This window comes from Euleptes europaea, chromosome 18, assembly GCF_029931775.1.
Source record: "Euleptes europaea isolate rEulEur1 chromosome 18, rEulEur1.hap1, whole genome shotgun sequence".
Classification (NCBI taxonomy): Eukaryota; Metazoa; Chordata; class Lepidosauria; order Squamata; family Sphaerodactylidae; genus Euleptes; species Euleptes europaea.
The window spans coordinates 16671882-16697366 of NC_079329.1; the positions used below are offsets into that span (position 1 = coordinate 16671882).

Consider the following 25485-nt stretch of genomic DNA (forward strand, 5'->3'; position numbering starts at 1 on the left):
ACAACCTTGGCAATCAGAAGGCAATAAAGGACGTTTATTATACCCAATGAAACAGAAAATCTATCCTTTTTCATTCTGTTCAATAGCCCTGAATTTACAGAATCAAACTAGAATTTCTTTGTGTCAGTCCTTTGCTGGTTCAGGCCTGATCCCTTGACATGACTTTGCTTCTATTGCTGGTTCTGGCTTGGCTCTGGCTCCGTGTCAAGCGACCTTGGTTCACATGCCTGTAAATACTGTGAGTACTTCCCTTCCGGCAGCTGCCTAGTTGTTTGGTCTTCGCTTCATGAGAATTCTTATCTCGGGGTTACCTCATTGTGTTTTCCTTTAGTGGCTAAAGTGCTTTTAAGCTAGAGCTTTCCCTATTGTGCTCATTAGCAACCTCAACCCGTTTCCATGCAGTCAGACCTTATATTCACCTTTTTGCTCCTAATAAAGTATACTGCTTCAGGATCGCCTGCTTGAGTGTGTTTACTGTTGGGATGCTACAGGTGATCGCCTGAGCCTGACACTTTGGCTGCCATGAGTTCATAGTGCCATCCTGAGAGTGCCTACCTGGGAGTAAGGCCCATTGAATAAAATAGGACTTACTTCTGAGTAGAGCTTCTCCCATAGTATGGAAGTTTAAAAGGGCATACAGCCACAGCTTTATCTAACTTTTTTCCCATCTAACTTTTGCTTCATTATAATTGGCTTGCGGGTTAAGGCAGGTGACTGCGGCAGAGTTAGCCTGAGCCTAATAGTCCATGGGCACTTTCTTAATGCCATCCATCAAAGGAGTAATTGCTAGCTATTTTATCACAAGTGCGGTCAAAACAAAGGCAGCTATGCTAAGGAAGTGATTATCTCCATCATGATTGTCAAAATTACTGTTTTCCTTCTACCCAATAGATTTTCAGAGGCCACTGCTGAGCTAATCAATCACTGCATCTGCAACCGGCCATTAAAAACCCCACATTTTGATCGACACTGGAACTAAGAACGTGAAGGGCTCTGATCATCTTCTTGTATGATTTCTTCCAGCTATTTGGTTACAATTTTTAACAAGAGAAATGCATGCAGTGGGCAAAACCCCAATGTTCCCCCCCCCTCAAACTAGCCAATGACTTTCAGTTTCTTTGAGTGCAATGTTGTTAATAAAAGAGGTACTAACTAACAACCACATGCCACCATTTTCCGGAAGTGTCCATTACTCTCCCTTAAACGGATGATTTGCAACCCTTGGCACATTGGCCAATATCCTCCAGCTCCATTATCCCAGGGACTTTTTTGTTTTGTTTTTGCTAATTTACATTTATTTATTTTTACCAAAAGAAATATGATTAAAACTTCTCGAGACACCTGAGCAGCTACGAGGCTTTTTTTTAAAGAAAAGGAATAAAATTAGACCAGACCCGAACCACAATTTATTCATCCTGACTTGATAAAATCAGTGGGGACAGTGTTTACACACACTTTAAAAAAACCATAACAAAACTGGTGCTAGCCGAATAATGCTGTTGATGGAGAGATGATGATCTGCATTTGGAGAGGAAGTGTGACCATCAGGATGGTGCTGGTTCTAATTCTGCTGTTTCTGGTTTTACTGCTGTGTCATACTGTAGGCAAGACACATTCTATTAACTGTCCCATGTGTAAAGACCCCCTGCCTATTCCTCATGAATTTTATCAGCCAGGCAATCTTGTCATCGGTGGGGTTGTCTCACAGGTCTTCATCGTACATAAGACTCCCTCTTTCATGGAACAGCCCACAAACATGGAGACTAGTGAACCAGTGTAAGAAATTCATTTTCTTTCTTTCTATAAAATGTTCAGATCCTGATAACTGAAAACAGATAATGAAAAATTAAATCAGGTCGCTAAATTTTGTTCAGTAGCGATCAAAGTCCGCTTTGCAAGGTTGAGTATAATTAATAGTTCCAAACCGTAAAGTGTCACAATTAATGTTTTATTTAATATAGAAACTATTTTATTTTTGATACAGTTAAGTGCCTATTGCTTTTGTCTTAAATCTATGTATTGTTTTATTGGCGTATGCTGTATTAATACTCTAATCTGATCTCCCCATAGATCAGGCGAATGTTCCAAATATCTCTAATTTTAGATACAAACTTTTTATTTCTGATACAGTTAAATATCTATTGTTTTTATCTCAAATCTATATATTGTTGTTTTATTGGCATATGCTGTATTAATAAATCTGATTCTAATCATGAAAAATAAATCCATCATTGTTGATTTATTTTTCACTACCGTTTGGCACAATCTATGGAAAAATTCTACAATCCCTCTAATGGAAACTGTGCAGAAGAAGCAGAGGATTGTGTGCCCTTAGTTTTTTGCTGCATTGATCCTGTGCTTTCAACAGGTCATTCCTTAGCAAATTTTGCCTCCATCTATCCCAGCTTCATCCAGTTCAGTTTGTGCATGTTTCTTTCGATGTTTTATCTCATAAATATCAACAGGGGTCTTTCCAGGCGTCTCATCCTCTCATTGCCTTGTTTAAATTGGGATATTTGTCCTATATTTAATGAACTGAGAGCCAGTGTAAATAATCCTTTATTTATAAATACGGAAAGGTCCAACGAGGCATCTCATGGTACAAAGGCACAGGTCACATGGCTGCTATCAGATACAAATGATTCTGTTACTATGTGGCAAAATGTATAGAGGCAATAATCAAATACCAAACGAATAACACTAAGTAAGGCATTTTTTTATTCCTTTATTTTCTGCTTAAGGCTTTAGCTGTATGAGCAATACGAGAGAGAGAGAGAGAGAGGGGGGGGGGAGAGAGAGAGAGAGAGAGAGAGAGAGAGAGATGCTTTAGTAAATAGTTTGTAAATAAACAAATCACTTTCCCATGGGTTTCAATAAGGAGAGAGAGAGAGAGAGAGAGAGAGAGAGAGAGAGAGAGAGAGAGAGAGAGATTGGGAGCATGCAGTGTGGAGCCACCACCAACACTGAATCTTTGGCAAGTGTGATAACACACATTTTCAACCACAACCTTGCCCCTTCTTTAGAGTTTCAATAATTTGAACTCATTTACAATCATGTATAACCCATCCTTTGGGTACCATTGTTTGGGGGTGCTCTTCTTAAACAGTGATGAGTTTGCAGGATCCTGTGAGGCTCATCTAAGTATTTTTCACTTGTAATAAATTCCCTGAATTCATTGTTGCATCAGAAGCCCTTTTAGCACTTTCATGTGTATCCAGTTTTAGTCCAGAGTTGTTCATATCAAATTCCTTATGATTGTGAAAGCAATTTCTGTTTCTTTGTTAATCTCATTGCAGTTCAGTAACAAAGAATTACCAGCACATCTTAGTCCAGGCATTTGCCATAAATGAGATCAATGAGAATCCCAACGTCTTACCCAACATCACTTTGGGTTTCCGCATTCTCAACAGCTACTATGTTGCAAGGATGACCTATAAGGCCACTCTGAGCCTGCTTTCCATACAGCAGAGGTTTGTCCCCAACTTCACATGTGATGCCAAGAAAAATATTATAGCTGTCATTGGAGGACTTCTTTCTGAAACTTCTGCAAATATGGCATCCATTTTATCCACCTACAAGATCCCACAGGTATGACAGATATATGGAAATTCAACTTGGTTACATATCTAAAGATTCTTTTTAAGCCATCTGAAAGTAACTATATATTTACATTGTGTTAAATTGTGGAACCCCAGGATGTGGTGATGGGATGGCTGCCAACTTGGAATGCTTTAAGAGGACATGTTCATGGAGGAGAGGGGTATTCATGGCTACTAGTAAAAATGGATACTAGTCATTATGCATACCTATTCTCTCCAGGATCAGAGGAGCATGCCTATTATATTAGGTGCTTTGGAACACAGGCAGGATAATGCTGCTGCAGTTGTCTTGTTTGGGGGCTTCCTAGAGGCACCTGGTTGGGCACTGTGAGAACAGACTGCTGGACTTGATGGACCTTGGTCTGATCCAGCATGGCCTTTCTTATGTTATTTTCAGCTCTCAATTGGATCTTTTTCTTCAGTGCTTGACAACCAAATGATATTCTCATCCTTGTACCAGATGGTCCCAAATGACGCCTATCAGTACCTGGGGGTTGTCCAGTTACTTCTTCATTTTAGATGGACATGGATTGGCCTCATCGCTGTGGATGATGACAGTGGGGACCAGTTCTTGCAAACAGTGGTGCCAATGCTTTCTCAGAATGGCATCTGTTATGCCTTCACACTAAGAACACCCAGAGATACTTACATGACTGATGTGAGAGATTTATTTTTTAAAAGTATACAGAAATATCCAGTACTTATTGAGAGCCAAGCCAATGTATATTTTGTGTATGGAGAACCTTCGTCCATGCTTGGTCTGAGAATGTTGCTGTTACTAGCACCCTTCTTTGCATTACCACGTGTGAGTAAAGTGTGGGTTGTTACATCCCACTGGGACTTTGAGTTCGTCTGTTTCGAAAGTATTCCAGAAATAGAAAACTTCCATGGTGCCATATCCTTTGCAGTTCACTCCAATCAGCCACCAGAATTCCAACAGTTCCTCCAGGTGATAAGCCCTTTCTGGACAAAAGGAGATGGTTTTATCCAAAACTTCTGGGAGCAGGCATTCAACTGCCAGTTAAAAATACCTAGTGAGCAAGAGGAAAGTAAGACAATCTGCACTGGAGAGGAGAAGCTGGAAAGCCTTCCTAGTGTTCTGTTTGAAATGAGCATGACTGGCCACAGCTACAATGTCTATAATGCAATCTATGTAGTGGCGCATGTTTTGCATTCCATGCATGAATTCATATCTAAATCCAAAACACTAGGAAAAGGACAGAGGCCAGGGTTGCTGATGCTGAATTTTCAGCCATGGCAGGTAACTAGTACCACCAAAAGGGTATTCTGATTTTATAAAACAGGAAAGTTTATCATCAGGAGAGGAATAGGATTCTGTCCTCTACTTAATCCTCAAACCATTCTGTCAAAATCATGGAATTTGAGATTTGCTTTGATTAAGTACTATCAACTGCAGGATACAATAATGGTTTCATTTATAATTTACCACAGGCAAATTACGACGGAGTTCTTGCAGGTGGGGGGGAATGATAACATTTGATTGATTGGATGAGACTGCTTTTCAACCAAGTAATTCAATGATGAAACCATCATGTCAATTTGAAAAACACAAAACTCTATATCAAACCAAATTTAAATCTGCAGTCTACAACTAATAAAATGTTTACAAAATTAACTTCCTTATTTCTACATCAGCAGAAACATCTTTAAAGCCCTCACCTAATCCCTGGATCCTGTATCAATTTCATAATAAAAGATTAACAGCACGTTCCTGAAAGGAGGCAACCCAGCCAGGCTCAGGAGGCAACCCAGCGGCGTTGCCTCCAAAGGAGGTTTTGGCACCTTCAAAACCTCAACCCGGCGCCAAAAACCCATACAAAATTAACCTCCTAATTCCTGCATCAACAGGAATTTAAAACCCTCACCCAATCCCTGGATCCTGTATCAATTTCATAATAAAAGATTTAATGATCCAAGAGTAAAAGCAAACAAAAAAAATCCTGTTCTGCCATAGAAACTATTTCATACTAGCAGGCAAAATTAACTGACTATCTGATGTCAGAGTGGATGGAGGAAAGCATGGGATAAGAGGCTCCCTCACTAGGGTTGCCAACCTCCAGGTAATAGCTGGAGATCTCCTGCTATTACAACTGATCTCCTGCTGATAGAGATCAGTTCCCCTGGAGAAAATGGCCGCTTTGGCAATTGGACTCTATGGCATTGAAGTCCCTCCCCTCCCCAAACCCTCCCCTCCTCAGGCTCTGCACCAAAAACCTCCTGCCGGTGGCAAACAGGGACGTGGCAACCCTATCCCTCACATACTCCAGACCAAGACAAAAAAAGACTTTTAAAAATATTTGCCAGGACCTTGAACCAGCAAATACAATGTCAAACAAGAATAATCCAGATGTAGGTAAATGAGGACTCTCAACATTGTATTTTTACTTTGGGTCATTTTATCATTCAAAACAGCTTCATCACTTTCTGAAGAGCGTCTTATTCAACAATAGTGCAGGAGACACTTTGCATTTTGATGAACATGGAGTTCTGGTTTCTGGTTTTGATGTCACCAACTGGATAACTTTCCCAAACGGCTCTTTTATCAGAGTAAAAGTTGGAAGAATGAATCCTCGGGCACCTCCAGGAAAAGAGTTGAGCATTAGTGATGACCAAATTGTCTGGCACAGAAGCTTTAACCAGGTGAGACATAACCGCAGATTTACTTAAGTTTTTAAGAAAGTTCCATTGTAACCGTCTCAGTTCGTTTCAGTAAGGCTGGGGTAGCATTTTTAAATGACATTTTTTCTTTGATGCTCTGTAAAGAAGTAAGAATTGTTCCTAAATATTGTCTTCTTCCCTCACACCAGGAAAGCACAGTAGAATGTGATGTCTACTTTTTTCTTCAACAGGATTTCATCTTTAAACAACAAACATTTTTTCCCCACAGAAAAGGCCTTTTCTCAGTCTCACCCACCACACTTCTTGCTGGTACTTCTCACATTTTGGGATAACTTCTCCCTGCTGTTTATTTTGTACAGGTTGAGTACCCCTTATCTGGACTGCTTGGGACCAGAAGTGGTCCATATTTCAGATCTTTCCATTTTGTAATTTCTGCATATGCATAATGAGATATCTTGGGGATGATGGGATCCAAAATCATTTCTGTTTTATATACACTTTATACACATAGGCTAAATCTAATTTTAAACAATCTTTTAAATAATTTTGTGTACATTGAACTATCAGAAAGCAAAGGTGTAACAATCTCACCAGAATACCTATATCAGCTGTTAAACAAGAGCAACAACAAACAGCAAACTAACTGACAACGGCAGGCTTTCAGTCTCCATCTACAATGCTGTGTACACTGTATTTTTTATATTTTAGGTGAGAGAAAACATTGAGAGAAGGCAGCATGGATCTGTCTGCATGCCAGCTTGAAGGGTCCGGTTTATGGATCAGTCCGCATATGGGATACTCTACCTGTATATCATGCATAAAACAACAACGTAGTGAGGATCCATTCATTGCCTCTGAAGAAGTAGGCTCTAGTAGACAAAAGTATATCTGGAATAACATTTTGTTAGTCTTTAAGGTACTGCAAGGCTGTTTTTGCTGCATCTTACTAACACAGCTAACCCTATGGCCCTGTCACTAAAGACCGTGTCTACCCCTCACAAAGACCTACTCCAAGTAGAAAACACAACGGCTCTCTCCCTCTTCACTTTTGTTAATACTTAAGTCTTTCTGATTTGCTGCTTTCAATTTTTTTGGACCATATGTGTGAATATCTCATTCCCTAATGAAGCACATTTCTATCTTTTGTGGTGCTGTTCTAGTAGGGTTGCCAACTGTCAGGTACTAGTTGGAGATCTCCAGCTATTACAACTGATCTCCATCCAATAGAGATCAGTTCCCTTGGAGAAAATGGCCGCTTTGGTAATTGGACTCTACGGCATTGAAGTCCCTCCCCTCCTCAAACCCCAAAAACCTTCTACCGGTGGTGAAGAGGGACCTGGCAACCCTATGTTCCAGCCACACACAATCTGTGAGGTCATCATTCCATGGCAACAGCTGACTTTTGTAAACCAGCTATTCGTAACACCATTTCTGGACACTAATCACCCTTCTTGTTTATGGACAGGTACAGCCCATATCTGTGTGCAATGACAACTGCCATCCTGGCTACAGCAAGAAAAGGAAGGAGGGAGAGAAATTTTGCTGCTATGACTGTCTTCCATGTCCAGAAGGGATGATGTCTGAGCAGAAAGGTAGGAGACATAATGGACAGAAATATCAAACATATCCTATAAACAGACCCTAGTCAGTAGAAAAGATACAGTGATGTCTTGCACAGCCTGTGATCGGAAGAAACTGGGAACACCTGCCATTTTGTTTCTCCTTCCAAGTTAAAGAGATACCCAAGCATTAGGCAGATGATGAGAGGGAGGGCATCTTGGCCATCTTCTGGTCACTAGGGGTGTGGAGGGGGGAGGTAGTTGTGAATTACCTGCATTGTGCCGGAGGTTGGACTCGATGGCCCTGGTGGTCCCTTCCAACTCTATGATTCTAGTGTTCCCTTGCGTTCATCCTTAGTCAAGTTATATCAACTTTTTGCAAACTGTGAGGGGATGGGGTCAAAGCCTTCACTGCAGTGAGTTTGCATCTTGCCTGTTTGGTGCAGGCAAAAGTGCCCACCCCATCTCTCAACATTGAGGCCAGCTGGGCTGAGTTCAGGGGTTTCTGTCTGGCCTTACAATGGTGGGAGGGGATGGTTTATGTTACCCCTGACCTTCCCAGTGTGGTGTAGTGGTTAAGAGCAGTGGGCTCTAATCTGGAGAACCGGGTTCTGGAGAGTGGCCCACGCCAACCCCCACTTGCCTCTCCCTTGGTGCAATTGCCAGCCCTGTTTTTTGTAACTGAAAGGCAATACTTGCTGTGGTTTAATCTCCAGATTCTTTGCACGAACATCTAACAATATCTTGCACTAGCATAATTTCATCCCATTCTTCCTCTAAGGGGCTCAGAGTGAGGCACATCATTTTGACAACTTTGTGAAGTATGTTAGTCTGTGACAGAAACTGGCCCCCAAGTCCCCCTCTAGGTTCTTGTAGGTTGTCCGGGCTGTGTGACCATGGTCTTGGTATTTTCTTTCCTGACGTTTCGCCAGCAGCTGTGGCAGGCATCTTCAGAGGAGCTGCTGGCGAAACGTCAGGAAAGAAAATACCAAGACCACGGCCACACAGCCTGGATAACCTACAAGAACTGATGAACTCTGACCATGAAAGCCTTCGACAATATTTTCCCCCTCTAGGGTTGCCAATGCCGGAGTTCTCCTGCTATTACAACTGATCTCCAGCCAATAGAGAACCTGGAGGAGACAGGTAGGACATAAGATTAATCAATAATAGATGTTAGTCAACATTTTTAATTTTAAAAACTCTTCATTTTGCAGATGTGGATGCCTGCGTCAAATGTAAGCAAGATCAATATCCCAACAAAAATCAAAATCAATGTATTCCCAGGGACATCAACTACCTCTCTTACAAAGAACCTTTGGGGATTGTTTTAGCCCTGTTGGCTATTTCTTTATCTCTGCTCACAGTCATAGTGATCGGAATATTTATGAAGCACCAAGACACCCCAGTTGTCAAAGCCAACAACAGAAGCTTCACCAACATTCTCCTCATCTCTCTCCTGCTTTGCTTCCTCTGCTCCTTGCTTTTCATAGGACAGCCTGAAAAGGTGACCTGCCTTCTCAGACAAGTGGCTTTTGGCACTGTCTTTTCTGCTGCACTCTCCTGTGTCTTGGCCAAAACCATGATTGTAGTTTTGGCCTTTATGGCCGCTAAACCAGGATCTGGAATGATGAAGTGGGTGGGGAAAAGAATGGCAAATTCCATTCTCTTTGGTTGCTCTTTTATTCAAGCAAGCATTTGTACTCTTTGGCTAAGTACTTCTCCCCCATTCCCAGATATGGACATGCATTCAGTTAATGGGAAAATCATAATGGAATGTAATGAAGGTTCAGCTGCCATGTTTTACTTTGTCTTGGGCTATATGGGCTTCCTGGCCATTGTCAGCTTTATAGTGGCTTTTCTTGCCAGGAAGTTGCCAGACAGTTTCAATGAAGCCAAGTTTATCACCTTCAGCATGCTGGTCTTTTGTAGTGTGTGGTTATCCTTTGTTCCAACCTACCTGAGCACTAAGGGGAAATACATGGTGGCCGTGGAGATCTTCTCCATTTTAGCCTCAGGCACTGGTTTACTAGGCTGTATATTTTTCCCTAAATGCTATATCATCGTTCTGAGGCCTGAGCTGAACAACAGAGAGCAATTAAGAAGGAAGAAAAAATGAAAAAGATATGTTTGGGTCTGTATTTTGCAGTTACTAGTGGCATATGCCTTCAGACCACTCAGAGATGGACTTATGTAATACTTTTGATGTAAAAAACCCTTTTATTATTACTGATATATTTACAGCCTATTCCTGAGGGAAGGGGCTGCATTGGTGGCTGGAGGAAGCACCATCACGCTGCCTCCAAAGGAGGATTCTGCCCCCCAATGAAGCCCAAATCCTGTCCTTACCTTGGAGGCCCATGGAACTGCTCCATTGGGTTCCATGGGGATATGCCACCTTAAAAGGTGGTGTATCTCGAGGTAAGGGCAAAGGGGTGTGACCAGCCCGAAAGGGCTTAGAAGGCCACCTAAAGGCAGCTCCTCCCCTGGACCAGCCCGGGAATGCCCCCTGGGAGGATGGCGCCATCAGGATGCCGGCGTGAGGCTGTGCCGGCGTCCTGGGGCTGCACTACTGTGCTGCTGAAGCCAATGTCCATGCCCCAACACCAGCATCCGTGCCAGTCGCAGTGGGGCAAGTGGCCCCATCAGTGGCGCAAGCGGTGCATACACCAGCACGGGCACTTCCACGCCTCCTAAGCCTTTTTGTCCTCCCAGGTCAGGAATGGGCTGTTCGTTGGTCATTTCAATGTAGTTTGTTCACATTTGTATCCTTAGAAAAGTATCATTCCAAAGGCTTTTAGTCGGAAACCATCATGATTACAGTAGTTTGGAAATGTTTCAAGTTGGCATTTCCTTATTCTATTATTCTATTTTTATTGGTCTTGAACTGGAGTAAATAAATCTATTTATTATTTATTCTATTAAATAAACATGTTCTTTTTATAATGAGAAGAAATAAAAGGGCTGCACCATTCAAGGGAGATTTAAAAAAATAAGCCCAGGGCCGATGGTGCAGAAGAGGTAAAAATATATTTTATTACTCAGTTAAAATTCCCTACGTGTTTAGCCCAAAAGGCTTCTTACAGTGGTTTTTCAAAGAAGAATATAAGATCAGTAGCCAAAGTGGCCTTGTGTTTTATCTCCTGTTCTTTTTATAATGGAAGGCATTTTACTGGCGCTTGAAAGAGGTCATTGTTCCCGGGTGGGCACAGGGGTTTTGTACCCTATACAGAGAGATACATTTAAAGAGCAGACACATCCGTGCACTTCCTAGAAGAGAATGGCAGCATTACAGAAAACAGAAGAGTACCCTTTTATTTTATTATGTTGTTCTTCTCATTCTTGATATATTCCATATTCTGCCTTTCACATCTGGCCCAAGGTGTCTTACAAACATGACCAGTAGGTAAAGTTAAAAATACATTACAACATAAAACCAAAAAATATCCACTCATCAGAGAAAGATCTTGGAAGTCTTGCAATGGGGTATTCAATAATAATGACAGTAGAAAAGAGAAAGAGTCCAGTTGCATCTTAAAGACTAACAAAATTTCTGGCAGAGTATGAGCTTTCATGAGTCACAGTCACAAAAACTCATACCCTGCCCGAAATTTTGTTAGTCTTTAAGCTGCTACTGGATTCTTTTCTTCTGCTACAATCAGACTAACATGACTACCCATAATGAATTATAATGACATTGATTAATAAACCTAGAAATGGCTTTAGGCAGAATGTACCTCACCAAGAAAGGGGGGGTAAAGGGAGAAACTGCTGAGAGGAGTGCAATTGGACCTGGGTTAGTACAGGGAGAGGCAGTGCTTCAAAGACATAAATGTCACAGATATATTATGTTGTGAATTTCAGCAAATAAAAATGTTTTACAAATAAATGTGGCTTAAAGCTACAGACATTCCTTTTATCATTTTCAAATATTTAAAAAAACTGCTTTTTTAGGTTTCACATTTTTCTGCAAACCTGGGGCCTTTTTCAAGTGTGTAGAAAGATCTGTCTTGCCCATTCACAGCTTTAGTCACTGGATTTAAGTATCCAAAGATTTGGCTGACTTTGCTATAAGAATATAAGATAATTAAAGGGGGGAACCAGAGACAATCAGATACATACAGTAATAACAGAAGAAGAAGAAGAAGAAGAAGAAGAAGAAGAAGAAGAAGAAGAAGAAGAAGAAGAAGAAGAAGAAGAAGAAGAAGAAGAAGAAGATGGTTTTTATATGCTGACTTTCTCTACTACTTAAGGAAGAACCAAACCAGCTTACAATCACCTTATCTTCCCCTCCCCACAACAAACGCCCTTTGAGGTAGGTGGGCCTGAGAGAGCTCTTAAGAGAACTGACTAGCCCAAGGTCACCCAGCTGGCTTCATGTGGAGGAGTGGGGAAAATAACCCAGTTCACCAGATTAGAGTCTGCCACTCATGTAGAGGAGTGGGGAATCAAACCCGGTTCTCCAGATTAGAGTCCACCACTCCAAACCACCTCTCTTAACCACTACACCATACTGACCACATAATTTTTTTAAAAGACTCCACTAAACTGCAAAACTAGGATGCATTTCCTAACAGCACTCCTTTGACCCAGTGCCAAACAAAATTAATGTAGGCAATATGTGAATCAGTCTAGGGAAGGTATTCCACTATCTGACAGATACCCTCACACATGTTGGCTTGCAACCAGAGATTCACAACTGGAATCATAAATGGACCTAGTGTAATTATGCTTATACAAGTTCTTATATAACAACTAGTGCATTCATCCCTGTATATTATAGTGCCAAGAAATTGGTTGTACCACATGTTGTGCAAACAGAAACACAAGGGGGCATTAAAAGTTTGACTTAGGCATGTAAGCACTTGTCCCAACGACAACCAAAAGCCACACCAGGAGACTTAGTAGTCCAAAAGAGTTGGTTTAATGGTATCACAGGCAAGCAGAGCTTAGAAATCCAAAGACAGCAATGGGGGAAAATGGCATGCCCTTGATAATATAAGAACATTGAAAAAAGCGTTCAGCAATACAGTCTCATGAGATTACTTCAAACAGTCTAGAGGCATCCCAGCTCCCACGGGCACCAGCTAGCTTCAAAGGGAACAGGAATGCAGTTTAGGGAAAACAGTCCTTGAACAATCCTTGGAGAAAAGTCTGTGAGAAAACGAAACTAATTGAGACACAGCGAGTAGGCCTGACAAGGCAAACTGTTATGGTGGTCTTTTCCTTGCATGTCCGTTTGGGCGAGAGCTCCAGAATTTTTTCACTGGATGCAGCTTGTTGTGTTTCAGAGATGTAGAATGCCCAGCAACATCATTAGGGCTTGTCATGCCCTCTATACAATCTTCCCTCCCATGTGAATTTCCATAGTCTTTCTCCATTGTTTATCTAGGAGAGCACATTTTCTCCTCAGGGAACTACCATTGCTGGAGCTACGCTACACTGTCTAGCAATGCCCTTTGGTGGCTAACCTAGCGAGCAACTGTCTTCTAAGAACCACCTTTGCTCCACAGATATTGGGAAACCATTTCACATGATGAAAGGTGTTAATACTCCCTGCTAGGCACTGGCAAGAAAAAATACAGGACCTTGGAGCCCTCATGGTATAGTGGCAGACCCTAATCTGGAGAACCAGATTTGATTCCACACTCCTTCACATGAAGCCTGCTGGGTGACCTTGGGCTGGTCACAGTTCACTCAGAACTGTCTCAGCCTCACGTACCTCACAAGGTGCCTGATGGGGGTGGGTGGAAGGGAAGGTGATCGTAAGTCACGTTGAGACTTCTTTCAGTAGAGAAAAGTGGAGTATAAAAGCCAACTCTTCTTCTTCATCATCTGGACCTATGCAATAGAAGGATTCAATTGTACTGAAGGTAAGATCCTTTCTGCCTCATAGCTCCAAAACTGGGTTATTGGAGCCCTCTCCTCAATATTACCCCCCATTATGTATGTCTCATGGCATTCAGTCCTACATTAGTTTTGACTGCTCATTGCTGCTTTCTATCATTTTCATGTTTTTCACAAGAGAGGGTAGCAGAGCCGGTGTTGAGTCAGGATAGCTTAATAACTATAATGTTCTGTTCTCTTTTGTTTTGAATTAATAATTACAACCCCAAACAGAAAAGAAATAGAAAATGTAACAGCCATGGATGGTGACAAGTCTAGACATAAGCATCTTTAAAAGGTTTCCAAATTACTAAAAATATATCCATACATAATTGTCATCTATATGCCATACATTCAAATATTGATATGGTTGTAAAGTCCTCAATCCACTGGGTTATGAGAGCTGTAATATAAGACTTTTAGCAACATAAGGGCGCTGAGGGCCCTTTTTCATTGACTTAACAGAGCCTCCAGGAGATGGGCAAATAGTTCAAAAGTACATAAGCAAGCTCAAGGATCAGTGACAATCTAATACAAAAGTAATATGGGTAATTATTTCCTCCCAAAAAAACTGAATAACTGAACAGGTCCAAAGCATACTTTTAATAGATGTGTCTTCTAAGTTACAATGCTAGCAATTAGAAACTTTACTTAGTCCTTTACTAAAAAGACCTGCTGGTGTACAGTACATCTAAAATGTAATTTTTTGTTGAATAAGTAGTAGTTTATGATCCATAGAAACAACCAGTATGAAGTTTAGGGGCATCTCCTATTGCTCTGGAAAACAGAGCAATCTAGCTCCTTATTTCATTCATTCCTGAGACTTTGGATATCATATTTATTCCAGGGACTGTAATATTGGACAGGAAACAAGGATTCTGGGAGACCTGAATGCAAATCTCATATAGTCCTGTAGTTCCCTCAGATTAATCATTATCCTACATTATCTCACAGGATTGTTGTGCGGATCATAATTGGGGAATCCCCATGTATGCTACTACTGATTCCTGGATGAAGAGTGAAAGACAAATGTCAGTTGAGGGGGATTAAAATTTTGATTTTTAAACCCCAGTTAATGCTGTTAAAAATCATACAAGTCAGTCTTCTGGGTGATTTCTTTTATTGTGGATGATCTGATTTTATTTCATCTGTCCTACAAACAGACTTTATTGAATTTGGGGTATAATCCATGGGGATGTTCTGTTGCACAAGCCCCAAAAAGAAATAAGTACTTAGGAGCAGTCCAGTGAATAAACATAGATAACACGAGGCCCTGTGACAAAAGCCATCTGCTCCCAGTTCATCTTTTTATCTGTGTCATATTTTTTAATATGGACCTCAGCTGTAAATGCACTTTGAAAGAGAGTAAGATCACACTATCTTATGCAAGTATCTTTTAACCATTTTGTTATATCTCAAATATTTATATTTTTACACACTACCGTACATACAGTGATTTTATGCCAATAAAGGATGATATGTCTCACTAAGAGTCAGATCAATAACAAGTCTTTTTTAAAACTATTATGTTCACAGTAAGTAATGCTAAATTACAGACAAATTTTATAAGAAGGCCTCCACTGTAGACTCTGTGGGTTCAATTCAGCTGTCAGGAAATCCACCTTCTGTTACTGGAGACTAGAATTCAAAATTAACATAATGTACTTCCTTTGCAGTGTGATTTATCTCAAGTGTAGGTCATCCAAAGACTTGAACACATGAAGCTGCCTTATACTGAATCAGACCCTTGGTTCATCAAAGTCAGTATTATCTATGCAGATCGACAGCAGCTCTCCAGGGTCTCAGGCAGAGGTCTTTCACATGACCTACTTGACTGGTCCCCTTAACTGGAGATGCAAGGGGTGGAACCTGGGACCTTCTGCATGTCAACCAGATGCTCTACCATTGAGCCATGCCTCCTTCTTTACTTCCACAGGTACTGGTAATGCCAGAATGGAAAAATAATGTATCTAAAAGATGAAAGTTTTACAGGGGAAGAGGCATATGAAGGCTGACAATCCTTCCTCTGCTCTTGAGGAAGCAATCCTAAGAAGGTCTACTTAGAAAGAAGTCCCATTTTATTCAAGAGGGCTTTTTCTTAGGGTTTCAGTCTGTGCCCCACTCCCTGCAACTCCAGTCACAGTGCCACCTCCAATTCCCGTAATTAAACCTGACTCCCAAATTGTTACAACTCATTCTAATGAATCTGACCTATATTTAAATTACATATGAACTGCTAGCTACAGAAACATTAAACATACAAATTTAAAATAGCTTGTTCTGGAAAATTGTGCAACTAACTATGAGAACTATTAACGGAAATCAAAACATATGAAGTAAAAAACCCGCAAGAAAACTACACTTGCCCATTTTAATGAAACACATGATAATGGAATGAAAGCAAACTTAGCATGTTGTGACTGAGGGGAAGAGGGAGGGAAGGGGGAGAGGGATTCCCCCCAGCCTTTTAAAAATGGTGGTGGGGCTGAAACAGCCTGATCCACTTTGGGCGCCCTTTAAAATACTGACATTTTTTCAGAAGAAAAGACCAAAAAAAGTACCGATAAGATATTTTCCAGGGGTTTTTCAGTTTGGCTTTGTTGAATGCACACCCCTATTTGGGTCTACCTCCCCAGAGAGATTTGTCTTTCTCCCTCTGTCATTGTCATCCACCAGTGGGTGAACACATTTTGTTTTATTTGGCACACCCCAAATAACTGTTATTGGCTCTCCTTGTTTTTTGTGTTGGCTGTGTCTGTGTGTGTGTGAGAGAGAGAGAGAGAGAGAGCTTGTATGTGTGTGTTAAATATTTTAATATTCTTATGTTCACTGCATGGGGATGCTATTTGGGTAGAAAGGTGGCATAAACAAGTTATAAATAAATAAATAAAAATAAATGAATTCACCAAGCGTTGGATGGTCATGTAACTACCTCTCCTCCTTCCCAGATGGATCTTGGGCAAGCCAACTACAAGCGGAACCAGAGTACTGTGCAAGAGTTCATCTTGGTGGGATACCAAGCATATCCTGCCCTCCTCTTCACGGTCTTCCTGGCCACATACACAGCCATACTACTGGGCAATGGTCTGATTGTGGTGGTGACAACACTGGACCCTGCCTTACACTCTCCCATGTACTTCTTCCTGCGTAGCCTGTCTGGATTAGAGATGTGTTACATTTCCGTCACTCTTCCTATGATGATGGCCAATCTGGTGTCTGGGGATCATTCCATTTCTCTGTCTGCCTGTGCCTCACAGATGTTTTTCCTGCTCTTCCTGGGGGGGGGCTTCCTGCTGGCGGCCATGGCCTATGACCGCTATCTTGCCATTTGCCGGCCTCTCCACTATATGACAATCATGAGCCATAGAACGTGTGTAGGGATGGTGGCAGGCTCCTTTGCCATCAGCCTCCCTGTGCATTTATTCCAAATTGGAATTGTCTTCTCCTTACCTTTCTGTGGATCCAACAAGATTGACCATTTCTTCTGTGAAAGCCCACCACTACTCAGCCTGGCATGTGCTGACATTTATTCCAGTGAGGTGACTTTGTACACTGACAGTACCATCTTTCTTATAATCCCTTTTATCCTCATTTTAGCTTCTTAAGTACAAATCACCAAGGCCATACTGCGCATGCCATCAGCCACAGGACGCCAGAAGACCTTTTCCACATGCTCATCCCACCTGACTGTGGTCATTCTCTTTTACGGCTCTGCAATGATTGTGTACCTGCGTCCCAAGACCCCAGAGTCTGTGAAGGTTAACAAGTTGCTCTCCCTGCTATACACCATCATCATTCCCCTTTGCAACCCTCTTATTTACACCTTGAGAAACCGGGAGGTAAAGACTGCCTTTAGAAGACTATTAGGAAGAAAAAGACCTTTGGAAGTGGGCACAGGGATGATGGGCTGAGTCAAGAGGGCTTTTCTACGTAGGCAATGGAGTTGCATTGTACTAAATGATTCACAAAGTTAACTTGCATAAATTATTAGGGACTGTGGTCTGTACAACTGCGTTTAGTTTGCTGTAACAAGGATTAAACGATGTATTTTTTGCATCATGTAATGTGTCATGTTAAGATTTATACTTTGCTTCAGTTTTGTTTTTAGACTTCTGGTTGGTTCCACAACCCAAGTCCTGTTGGATTGTTTATTGAATGTCCTATCTATCAATTATATTGACTCCCTCTGTGTAATCCACCTTAAGTCTAAGTGAGATAGGTGGACCATAATTAACATTAATCAATAAACCAATAACATAAATAAATAGGGTTGCCGGCTCCAGGTTTGGAAATACCTGGATATTTGGGGGTGGAGCCTGAGGAGGATGGGATTTGGAGAGGGGAGGGATTTCAATGCCATAGAGTCCTATTGCCAGAGCAGCCATTTTCTCCAGGGGAACTGATCTCTGTCACCTGGAAATCAGTTGTAATAGCAGGAGAGCTCCAGCCAGTGCCTGGAAGTTGGCAACCCTATAAATAAACAACAGCAGAAAACTTCACTATGTAAAAACATAAAACAATCTCAGTCTGACAAGGTTCCAAAAGGAATTAAGTTCAGCAGCCTGTAAATCACTCAGAGGAAGGTATTGATTAAGTGCAAACATGGTGTGTTTCTGTGATACTGAAAGACCAGCAACACCCGAGGGTTGGTCATGGCCCCTTGCCCGTTCTTCCCACTCATTAATTTAAAACTATTTCTTTCTCTATTATTTATCCAAGCAAGCCCATTTTCCCCACTGGGATCTACCTGCCACTGCGAGAGCTAATGTTCAGGAAATCACTGAGGTGCCTAACAATGCCCGTTGGTGGCTGAGTTAGCAAGCAGCTGTTCTCTATGAACAGTTCTCACAATAGGACAAAAGCAATAACTCCGTTTCACAAAATAAAGGCGGAGTGCTCCCTGATACATGCTGGCAAGAAAAATACAGGACCTCAGCTGCGCCCGTGCATCAGAACGATTCCATTCTAAAGAAGGTAACATCCTTTATTTTCCATAGCAATGAACTGGGGTTCGCTTGGACCCCCTCCCAATGAACCTGTCTCATGGCATTCAGTCTTATACCGGTGTTATCTGCTCATTGCTCTTCCAGGTTTCTCTGAAAATTCCCCATGTTGAGCCAGGCTAGTCTAGCAGCTGTGATGTGGCACGTTTATTTCAGCACAAATCTTACTTAGCCCTGACGTTTGGAGGTTGGCCTTGGGCAAGTCATTGGCATAAGTTTTCTCACAGGGTTGTTGTAAAGGTCATTAACTGGGGAAAAACCACGTTATGCTACTTTGAGCTTCATGGATGAAGGGTGGGATAGGAATGTCAGTAGAGAAGAAAATGAAGATTTAGTTTTAAACTGATCCTGTGCTGTTAAAAAACAAATCAGTCAGTCTTCGAAGGAATGTCTATCACTGCAAATGAATTGATTCCTATTCCTATGAATTGATGTTATCAAATCTGGTGTATAAACTACGGGGGAGTTCTCTTGTACCAGCCTCATTGCAATGGGAAAACTAATGAGTACTTGGGAGTATGTACCATTGAAGTCAATGGCTTACTCCTGAATAAGCATGCATAAGACTGGGATCCAGTTCCTCTGTGTCAGATTTTAATACAGACCTCAGTATTACAGGCTTCACTTGATCTTGAAAGAACAGTCCAATAGCAAGTCCATTTTATTTATTTTAATACCCGGATTTTATAAGAAGGTTCCCTATTGTAGCCTCTTGATTTAATCCAGCTCTGAGAAAACCCACATTCCACTACAGGAGAACAGGCTTTGAATTTACAGAATGTACTCCATTGACAGTATGATCTGTCCCATAGTTTAAGGCTTCCGGAGACAGTTTAACTTGCAAATGTTCTAGCAATGCCGGAATGGGAAAGAACAATTGAAAATATAAAACTGCCTTAGGGAAGGGGAACAGGAGCACTGACAATGCTGTCGGCTCTGCTTCTGAGGGAACAATTCTAATCGGGACTACTTGGAACTAAGTCCCATTTCATTCTATAGTACTTACTCCCAGGAAAGTATTCATAGGAGTTCAACATGTGCCCCAATTCCTGCACTTCTTCAGCCATTCCTGCTAATCAATATGCAGTGCGGTCCTAAACGATGTACACACAGAAGTAAACCCCGTTGAGTGCACTGGGACTTAGAAGAAGAGTTGGTTTTTATATGCCGACTTTCTCTACCGCTTAAGGGAGAAGCAAACTGGCTTACAATCCCTTCCCCTCCCCACAACAGACACCCTGTGAGGTGGGTGAGGTTGAGAGAGTATGACTTGCCAAAGGTCACCCAGCTGGCTTTGGTGTAGGAGTGGGAAAACAAATCCAGTTCACCAGATTAGCCACCACCGCAAATGTGGAGGAGTGGGGAATAAAACCCGGTTCTCCAGATCCAAGTCCACCACTCCAAACCACCGTTCTTAACCACTAGCCAGTCTGGCTCTTACAAGAAAGTGTGCTTAAGATTGCAGTCTTGGGAAGCAATAGTAAGCAGGTGGGCACTGAAATACATCCCAAGTTATTCACTTGGGCTCAGTCTCAGGAAAAGTAGTGTTAGGAATGTCACCTAGGGTCTACCAGCATAAAAATCAGCACATCTTCTATGTGGATTAGAAGTGCCAGATGTGCAGGAAAGCCACTTTCTTCCAATGGCAATGGGAGATTGAGAGAGGGCTAGAGACGGGGTTCTATTGAGTGGGAGTGGAAATACCATCTGCCCCTTTTGAGTTTCTGAGCCTTTAGAATAAGCTGTTCACACATTCTCAGCTCTTTCCCAGTAATCAGTATGGGCTAAAACATATTTCCATTTGATAAAATGTCAAGTTTCTCAGTATTCTAGGTAAGGACCAGTTACAACATCTGATGGGGTAATGCACAGCTTCCCCACCAGGCTGCCCAGCACTCTACCTTGAATGTTGGGGTGAGTGAATTGTAGGATCCTTTTGTGGGAATCCTCATACTTGAGTGTGGAGCTGGGGAGAGACTGAAGGTCACTGACAAGTTAGTGAATACATGCACAATCTGTGTACAGTGTATGCTTAGGAGGTCATTTACATCCTTCCTTCTTGCTGTTTTTCTATGAAAAATCATGATCCCTAACAAAGAAAGTTATGGTGTAGAATGCTGCAGCCAATGTTGACAGTAGTGGGTCATAAGACCATATTACTCCAGTCTTGTTCCGTCTCCAAAGAGGCAATACTCTTGTTTCTACCTCTCTTCCTTTCCAGATGGATCTTGGGCAAGCTGACTACAAGCAGAACCACAGTACTGTGCAAGAGTTCATCTTGGTGGGATACCAAGCGTATCCTGCCCTCCTCTTCACGGTATTCCTGGCCATATACACAGCCATACTACTGGGGAACGGCCTGATTGTGCTGGTGACAACACTAGACCCTGCCTTACACACTCCCATGTACTACTTCTTGCGTAGCCTGTCAGGACTAGAGATGTGTTACATTTCCGTCACCCTACCTAAGATGTTGGTCAATCTGGTGTCTGGGAATCATTCCATATCCCTGCTTTCCTGTGCCTCACAGATGTTTTTCCTGCTCTTCCTGGGTGGGGCGGAATGCTTCCTGCTGGCGGCCATGGCCTATGACCGCTACCTTGCTATTTGCCGGCCTCTACACTATATGACAATCATGAGCCATAGAACGTGTGTAGGGATGGTGGCAGGCTCATTCGCCATCAGCCTCCCCATGCAGTTGGTCCAAATTGGAATTGTTTTCTCCTTACCTTTCTGTGGATCCAACGAGATTGACCATTTCTTCTGTGACAGTCCACCACTACTCAGCCTGGCATGTGCTGACATTTATTCCAATGAGGTGGCTTTGTACACTGAGAGTATCATCTTTCTTATAATCCCTTTTATCCTCATTTTGGCTTCCTATGTACAAATCGCCAAGGCCATACTGAGCATGCCATCAGCCACAGGACGCCAGAAGACCTTTTCCACATGCTCATCCCACCTGACTGTGGTCATTCTCTTTTACGGCTCTGCAATGATTGTGTACCTGCGCCCCAAGACCCCAGAGTCTGTGAAGGTTAACAAGTTGCTCTCCCTGCTATACACCATCATCATTCCCCTTTGCAACCCTCTTATTTACACCTTGAGAAACCGGGAGGTAAAGACTGCCTTTAGAAGACTATTAGGAAGAAAAAGACCTTTGGAAGTGGGCACAGGGATGATGGGCTGAGTCAAGAGGGCTTTTCTACACAGGCAATAGAGTTGAATTGTACTAAATGATTCACAAAGTTAACTTGCATAAATTATTAGGTACTGTGGTCTATACTACTGTGTTTAATTTTCTGAAACTAGGATTAAACGATGTATTTTTTGCCCCATTAAATGTGTCAATTTAACTTATGCTTTGCTACAGTTTTGTTTTTAGACTTCTGGGTGGTTCTCCAACCCAATTCCTATTGTATTGTTTATTGAATGTCCTAACTATTAATTATATCAACTCACTCTGTGTAATCCACCTTAAGTATAAGTGAGAAAATAGCATTAATCAATAAACCAATAACAAACAAACAAACATACATACATACATACATACATACATACATACATACATACATAGGGTTGCCAGCCCACGTTTGGGAAGTACCTGGAGATTTGGGGGTGGAGCCTGTGGAGGGTGGGATTTGGAGAGGGGAGGGACTTCAAAGACATGGAGTCCAATTGCCAGAGCGGCCATTTTCTCCAGGGGAACTGATCGCTATCACCTGGAGATCAGTTGTAATAGCAGGAGATCTCCAGACAGGCCCTGGAGGTTGGCAACCCTATAAATAAACAACAGCAGAAAACTTCACTAACTGTGTAAAAACATAAAACAATCCCAGTCTGACATGGTTCCAAAAGGAATTAAGTTCGGCAGCCTATAAATCACTCAGAGGAAGATGTTTCATAAGCTCAAACATGGTGTGTTTCTGTGATACTGAAAGACCAGCAACACCCTAGGGCTGGTCATGGCCCCATGCCCATTCCTCCCTCCCATTTGATTCTCCTTAGTTTAAAAGTATTTCTTTCTCTGTTATTCATCCAAGCAAGCCCATTTTCCCCACTGGGACCTACCTGCCACTGCGAGAGCTAATGATGAAGAAATCACTGAGGTGCCTAACAATGCCCTTTGGTGGCTGAGTTAGCAAGCAGCTGTTCTCCATGAACAGACTTTACAACACAGACAAAGGCAACACCACCATTTCACATGATAAAGGCTGAGAGCTCCCTGATACACGCTAGCAAGAAAAATACAGGACCTCAGCTGTGCCCTGAGTCAGAACAATTCCATTCTAAAGAAGGTAAGGTCCTTTATTTTCCATAACAATGAATTTGGGATTAGCTTAGACAACCACCATCCCCACACGCATCTGTCTCATGGCATTCAGTCTTAAACCCGGTGTTGGCTGCTCTTTGCTCTTCCAGTTTTCTCTGAACATTCCCCGTGTTGAGCAAGGCTAGTCTAGTGGCTGTAATGTGGCACATTCATTTCAGGAAGACCTGAGCACAAATCTTACTTAGCCCTGATGTTTGGAGGTTGGCCTTAAACGAGCCATTGGCCTAAGTTTTCTCACAGGGCTGTTGTAAAGATGATTAACTGGGGGGAAACCAGGTTATGCTACTCTGAGCTTTTTGGACGAAGGGTGGGATAGGGATGTCAGTAGAGGAGCAAATGAAGATTTTGAGATTTAAATTGATCCTGGCTGTTAAAGAACAAATCAGTCCATCTTTGAAGGAATTTCTATTGTTGCAACTGATTTGATTTCATTTCTTTTGTCCTATGAATGAATGTTATCAAATCTGGTGTATAATCTACAGGGATCTCTTGTACCAGCCATATTGCAATAGGGAAAGAAATAAGTACTTGGGAGTAGGTCCCATTGAAGTCAATGGACTATTCCTGACTAAGCATGCATAAGACTGGGATCCATGATAACTATGCATTTTATCTTGTCAGGCTAATACAAATCCATCTGCTCCCAGTTCCTTTTTTTAAATCTGTGCCAGATTTTAACACAGTTCTCAGTATTACATGCGTCAGGGTATCTTGAAAGAATAGACCAACAGCAAGTCCTTTTGATTTATTTTAATACCTTGATTTTATAAGAAGGTCCCCTAATGTAGACTCTAGATTTCATTCAGCTATGAGAAAACCCACATTCTGTTACAGGAGAACAGACTTTGAATTTACAGAATGTACTCTATTGACAGTATGATTTGTCCCACAGTTTAAGGCTTCCAGAGACAGTTTAACTTGCAAACATTCTAGCAATACTGCAATGGGAATGAATCATTTCCTTTTTTCCTTTTATCCCTTAAAAGCTCTTTGATCAATTGATCTTGAGCAGCATATATCTAGTGTTGGAGGGATATAAGGACTGAAACAAATCTTGCCCCTGACAATGTAGCCTTGGGGTCCCTATCGCTTAGTTAAAAAGGCATTATGTCAGTCACAGAGGCATTGGATTTGTATGTTAAAAGGGGGGAAATATAGTGCAATAATGAACCATTTAAAATATAAAACTTTCTTAGGGAAGAGGAACAGGAGCGCTGACAATGCTATCGGCTCTGCTTTTGCGGGATAAATTCTAATCGGGTCTACTTGGTATTAGGTCCCATTTCATTCTGTAGCACTTACTCCCAGGAAAGTATTCATAGGATTTCACCCTGCACTTCTTGAGCCATTCCTACTAATCCATATGCAGTGCAGTATTAAACCATGTATACACAGAAGTAAATCCCATTGAGTTCATTGGGATTTACCAGGAAGTGTGCTTACGATCACAGTCTTGGGGAGCAATCCTAAGCAGGTGGGCACAGAAATACGTCCCCATGTTATTCAGTTCGGCTCAGTCTCAGGAAAAGTAGCATTAGGAATGTCACCTAGAATCTACCAGCATAAAAATCAGCACATCTTCTATGTGGATTAGAAGTACCAGATGTGCAGGAAAGCCACTTTCTTGAATTGTCAATGGGAGATTGAGAGAGGGCTAGAGACTGGACACTATTAGGTGGGAGTGGAAATCCCACCGGCTCCTTTCTAGTTTCCGAGCCTTTAGAATAAGCTGTTCACACATTCTCAGCTCTTTCCCAAGAATCACTATGTACCAGAACATATTTCCATGTGATATAATCTAAAGTTTCTTAGTATTCTAGGTTAGGGTCAATTACAACACCTGAAGGAGTAATGTACAGCTTCCCCACCAGGCTGCCCAGCACTCTAACTTTAATATTGGGGTAGGTGAATTGTAGGATCCTTTTGTTTGAATCCTCATACTTGAGTGTGGAGCTGGGGAGAGACTGTAGGTCACTGACAAGTTACAGTGAATACATGTACAATCTGTGTGCAGTGTAAATTTGATTTTTCTTGTCAAGGCTGGTGGGGGCCATTTACATCTTCTCCCTCTTCCTGTTCCTCTATGAATAATCATGATCCCTAATGAAGAAGGATATGGTATAGAATGTTGTAACCAACGTTGACTGCAGTGGGTCGTAAGAATCATATCAGTCCACTCTTGTTTGGTCTACACCAGCTCCCCATTTGCTTCCAGGCTTAATTCAATTCAGTGCTGCTATTGACTTTCAGAGGCCTATACGGCTTGAGGCCACAACACCTTAAAGACCACCTGCTCCCAGATGAACCTTCCTACCTACTCTGGTTATCTTCAGAGGTCCTGTTTCAGGTGCCCCTGCCCTGAGAGACTAGACGGCCATCAACCCAAGAAAGGACCTTGTTGGTTGTGGCACCAAAAATCTGGAACTAGGGGCGTGCACCAGTTTTTTGGGTATTTTTCGGATTCG

General features: G+C 41.9%; 2 protein-coding genes and 1 pseudogene across 2 annotated transcripts; all 3 read left to right on the forward strand.

Moving 5' to 3' along the window:
* The first annotated feature begins 1756 nt into the window (after positions 1 to 1756).
* Positions 1757 to 9917, forward strand: LOC130490547 (vomeronasal type-2 receptor 26-like). The gene is made up of 6 exons (XM_056864370.1): positions 1757 to 1776; positions 3297 to 3588; positions 3997 to 4860; positions 6033 to 6260; positions 7705 to 7831; positions 9016 to 9917. The coding sequence occupies exons 1-6, from the start codon at positions 1757 to 1759 to the stop codon at positions 9915 to 9917; spliced, it is 2433 nt and encodes an 810-aa protein (XP_056720348.1).
* A 6715-nt stretch (positions 9918 to 16632) lies between these two features.
* LOC130490548 (olfactory receptor 10AG1-like) lies at positions 16633 to 17595 on the forward strand (annotated as a pseudogene).
* Positions 17596 to 20908: 3313 nt separating this feature from the next.
* Positions 20909 to 21877, forward strand: LOC130490549 (olfactory receptor 10AG1-like). Its single transcript, XM_056864371.1, has one exon. The coding sequence runs from the start codon at positions 20909 to 20911 to the stop codon at positions 21875 to 21877; it is 969 nt and encodes a 322-aa protein (XP_056720349.1).
* The last annotated feature ends 3608 nt before the right edge of the window (positions 21878 to 25485 follow it).

Excerpts from the sequence above, each read along its gene's own strand:
- LOC130490549 (XM_056864371.1), top strand. The coding sequence starts at position 20,909 with ATGGATCTTGGGCAAGCTGACTACAAGCAGAACCACAGTACTGTGCAA.
- LOC130490547 (XM_056864370.1), top strand. The coding sequence starts at position 1,757 with ATGGAGACTAGTGAACCAGT. Across the intron at positions 1,777-3,296 it reads ATGGAGACTAGTGAACCAGT|TTCAGTAACAAAGAATTACC; the intron begins GTAAGAAATTCA and ends ATCTCATTGCAG. Across the intron at positions 3,589-3,996 it reads CCACCTACAAGATCCCACAG|CTCTCAATTGGATCTTTTTC; the intron begins GTATGACAGATA and ends TGTTATTTTCAG.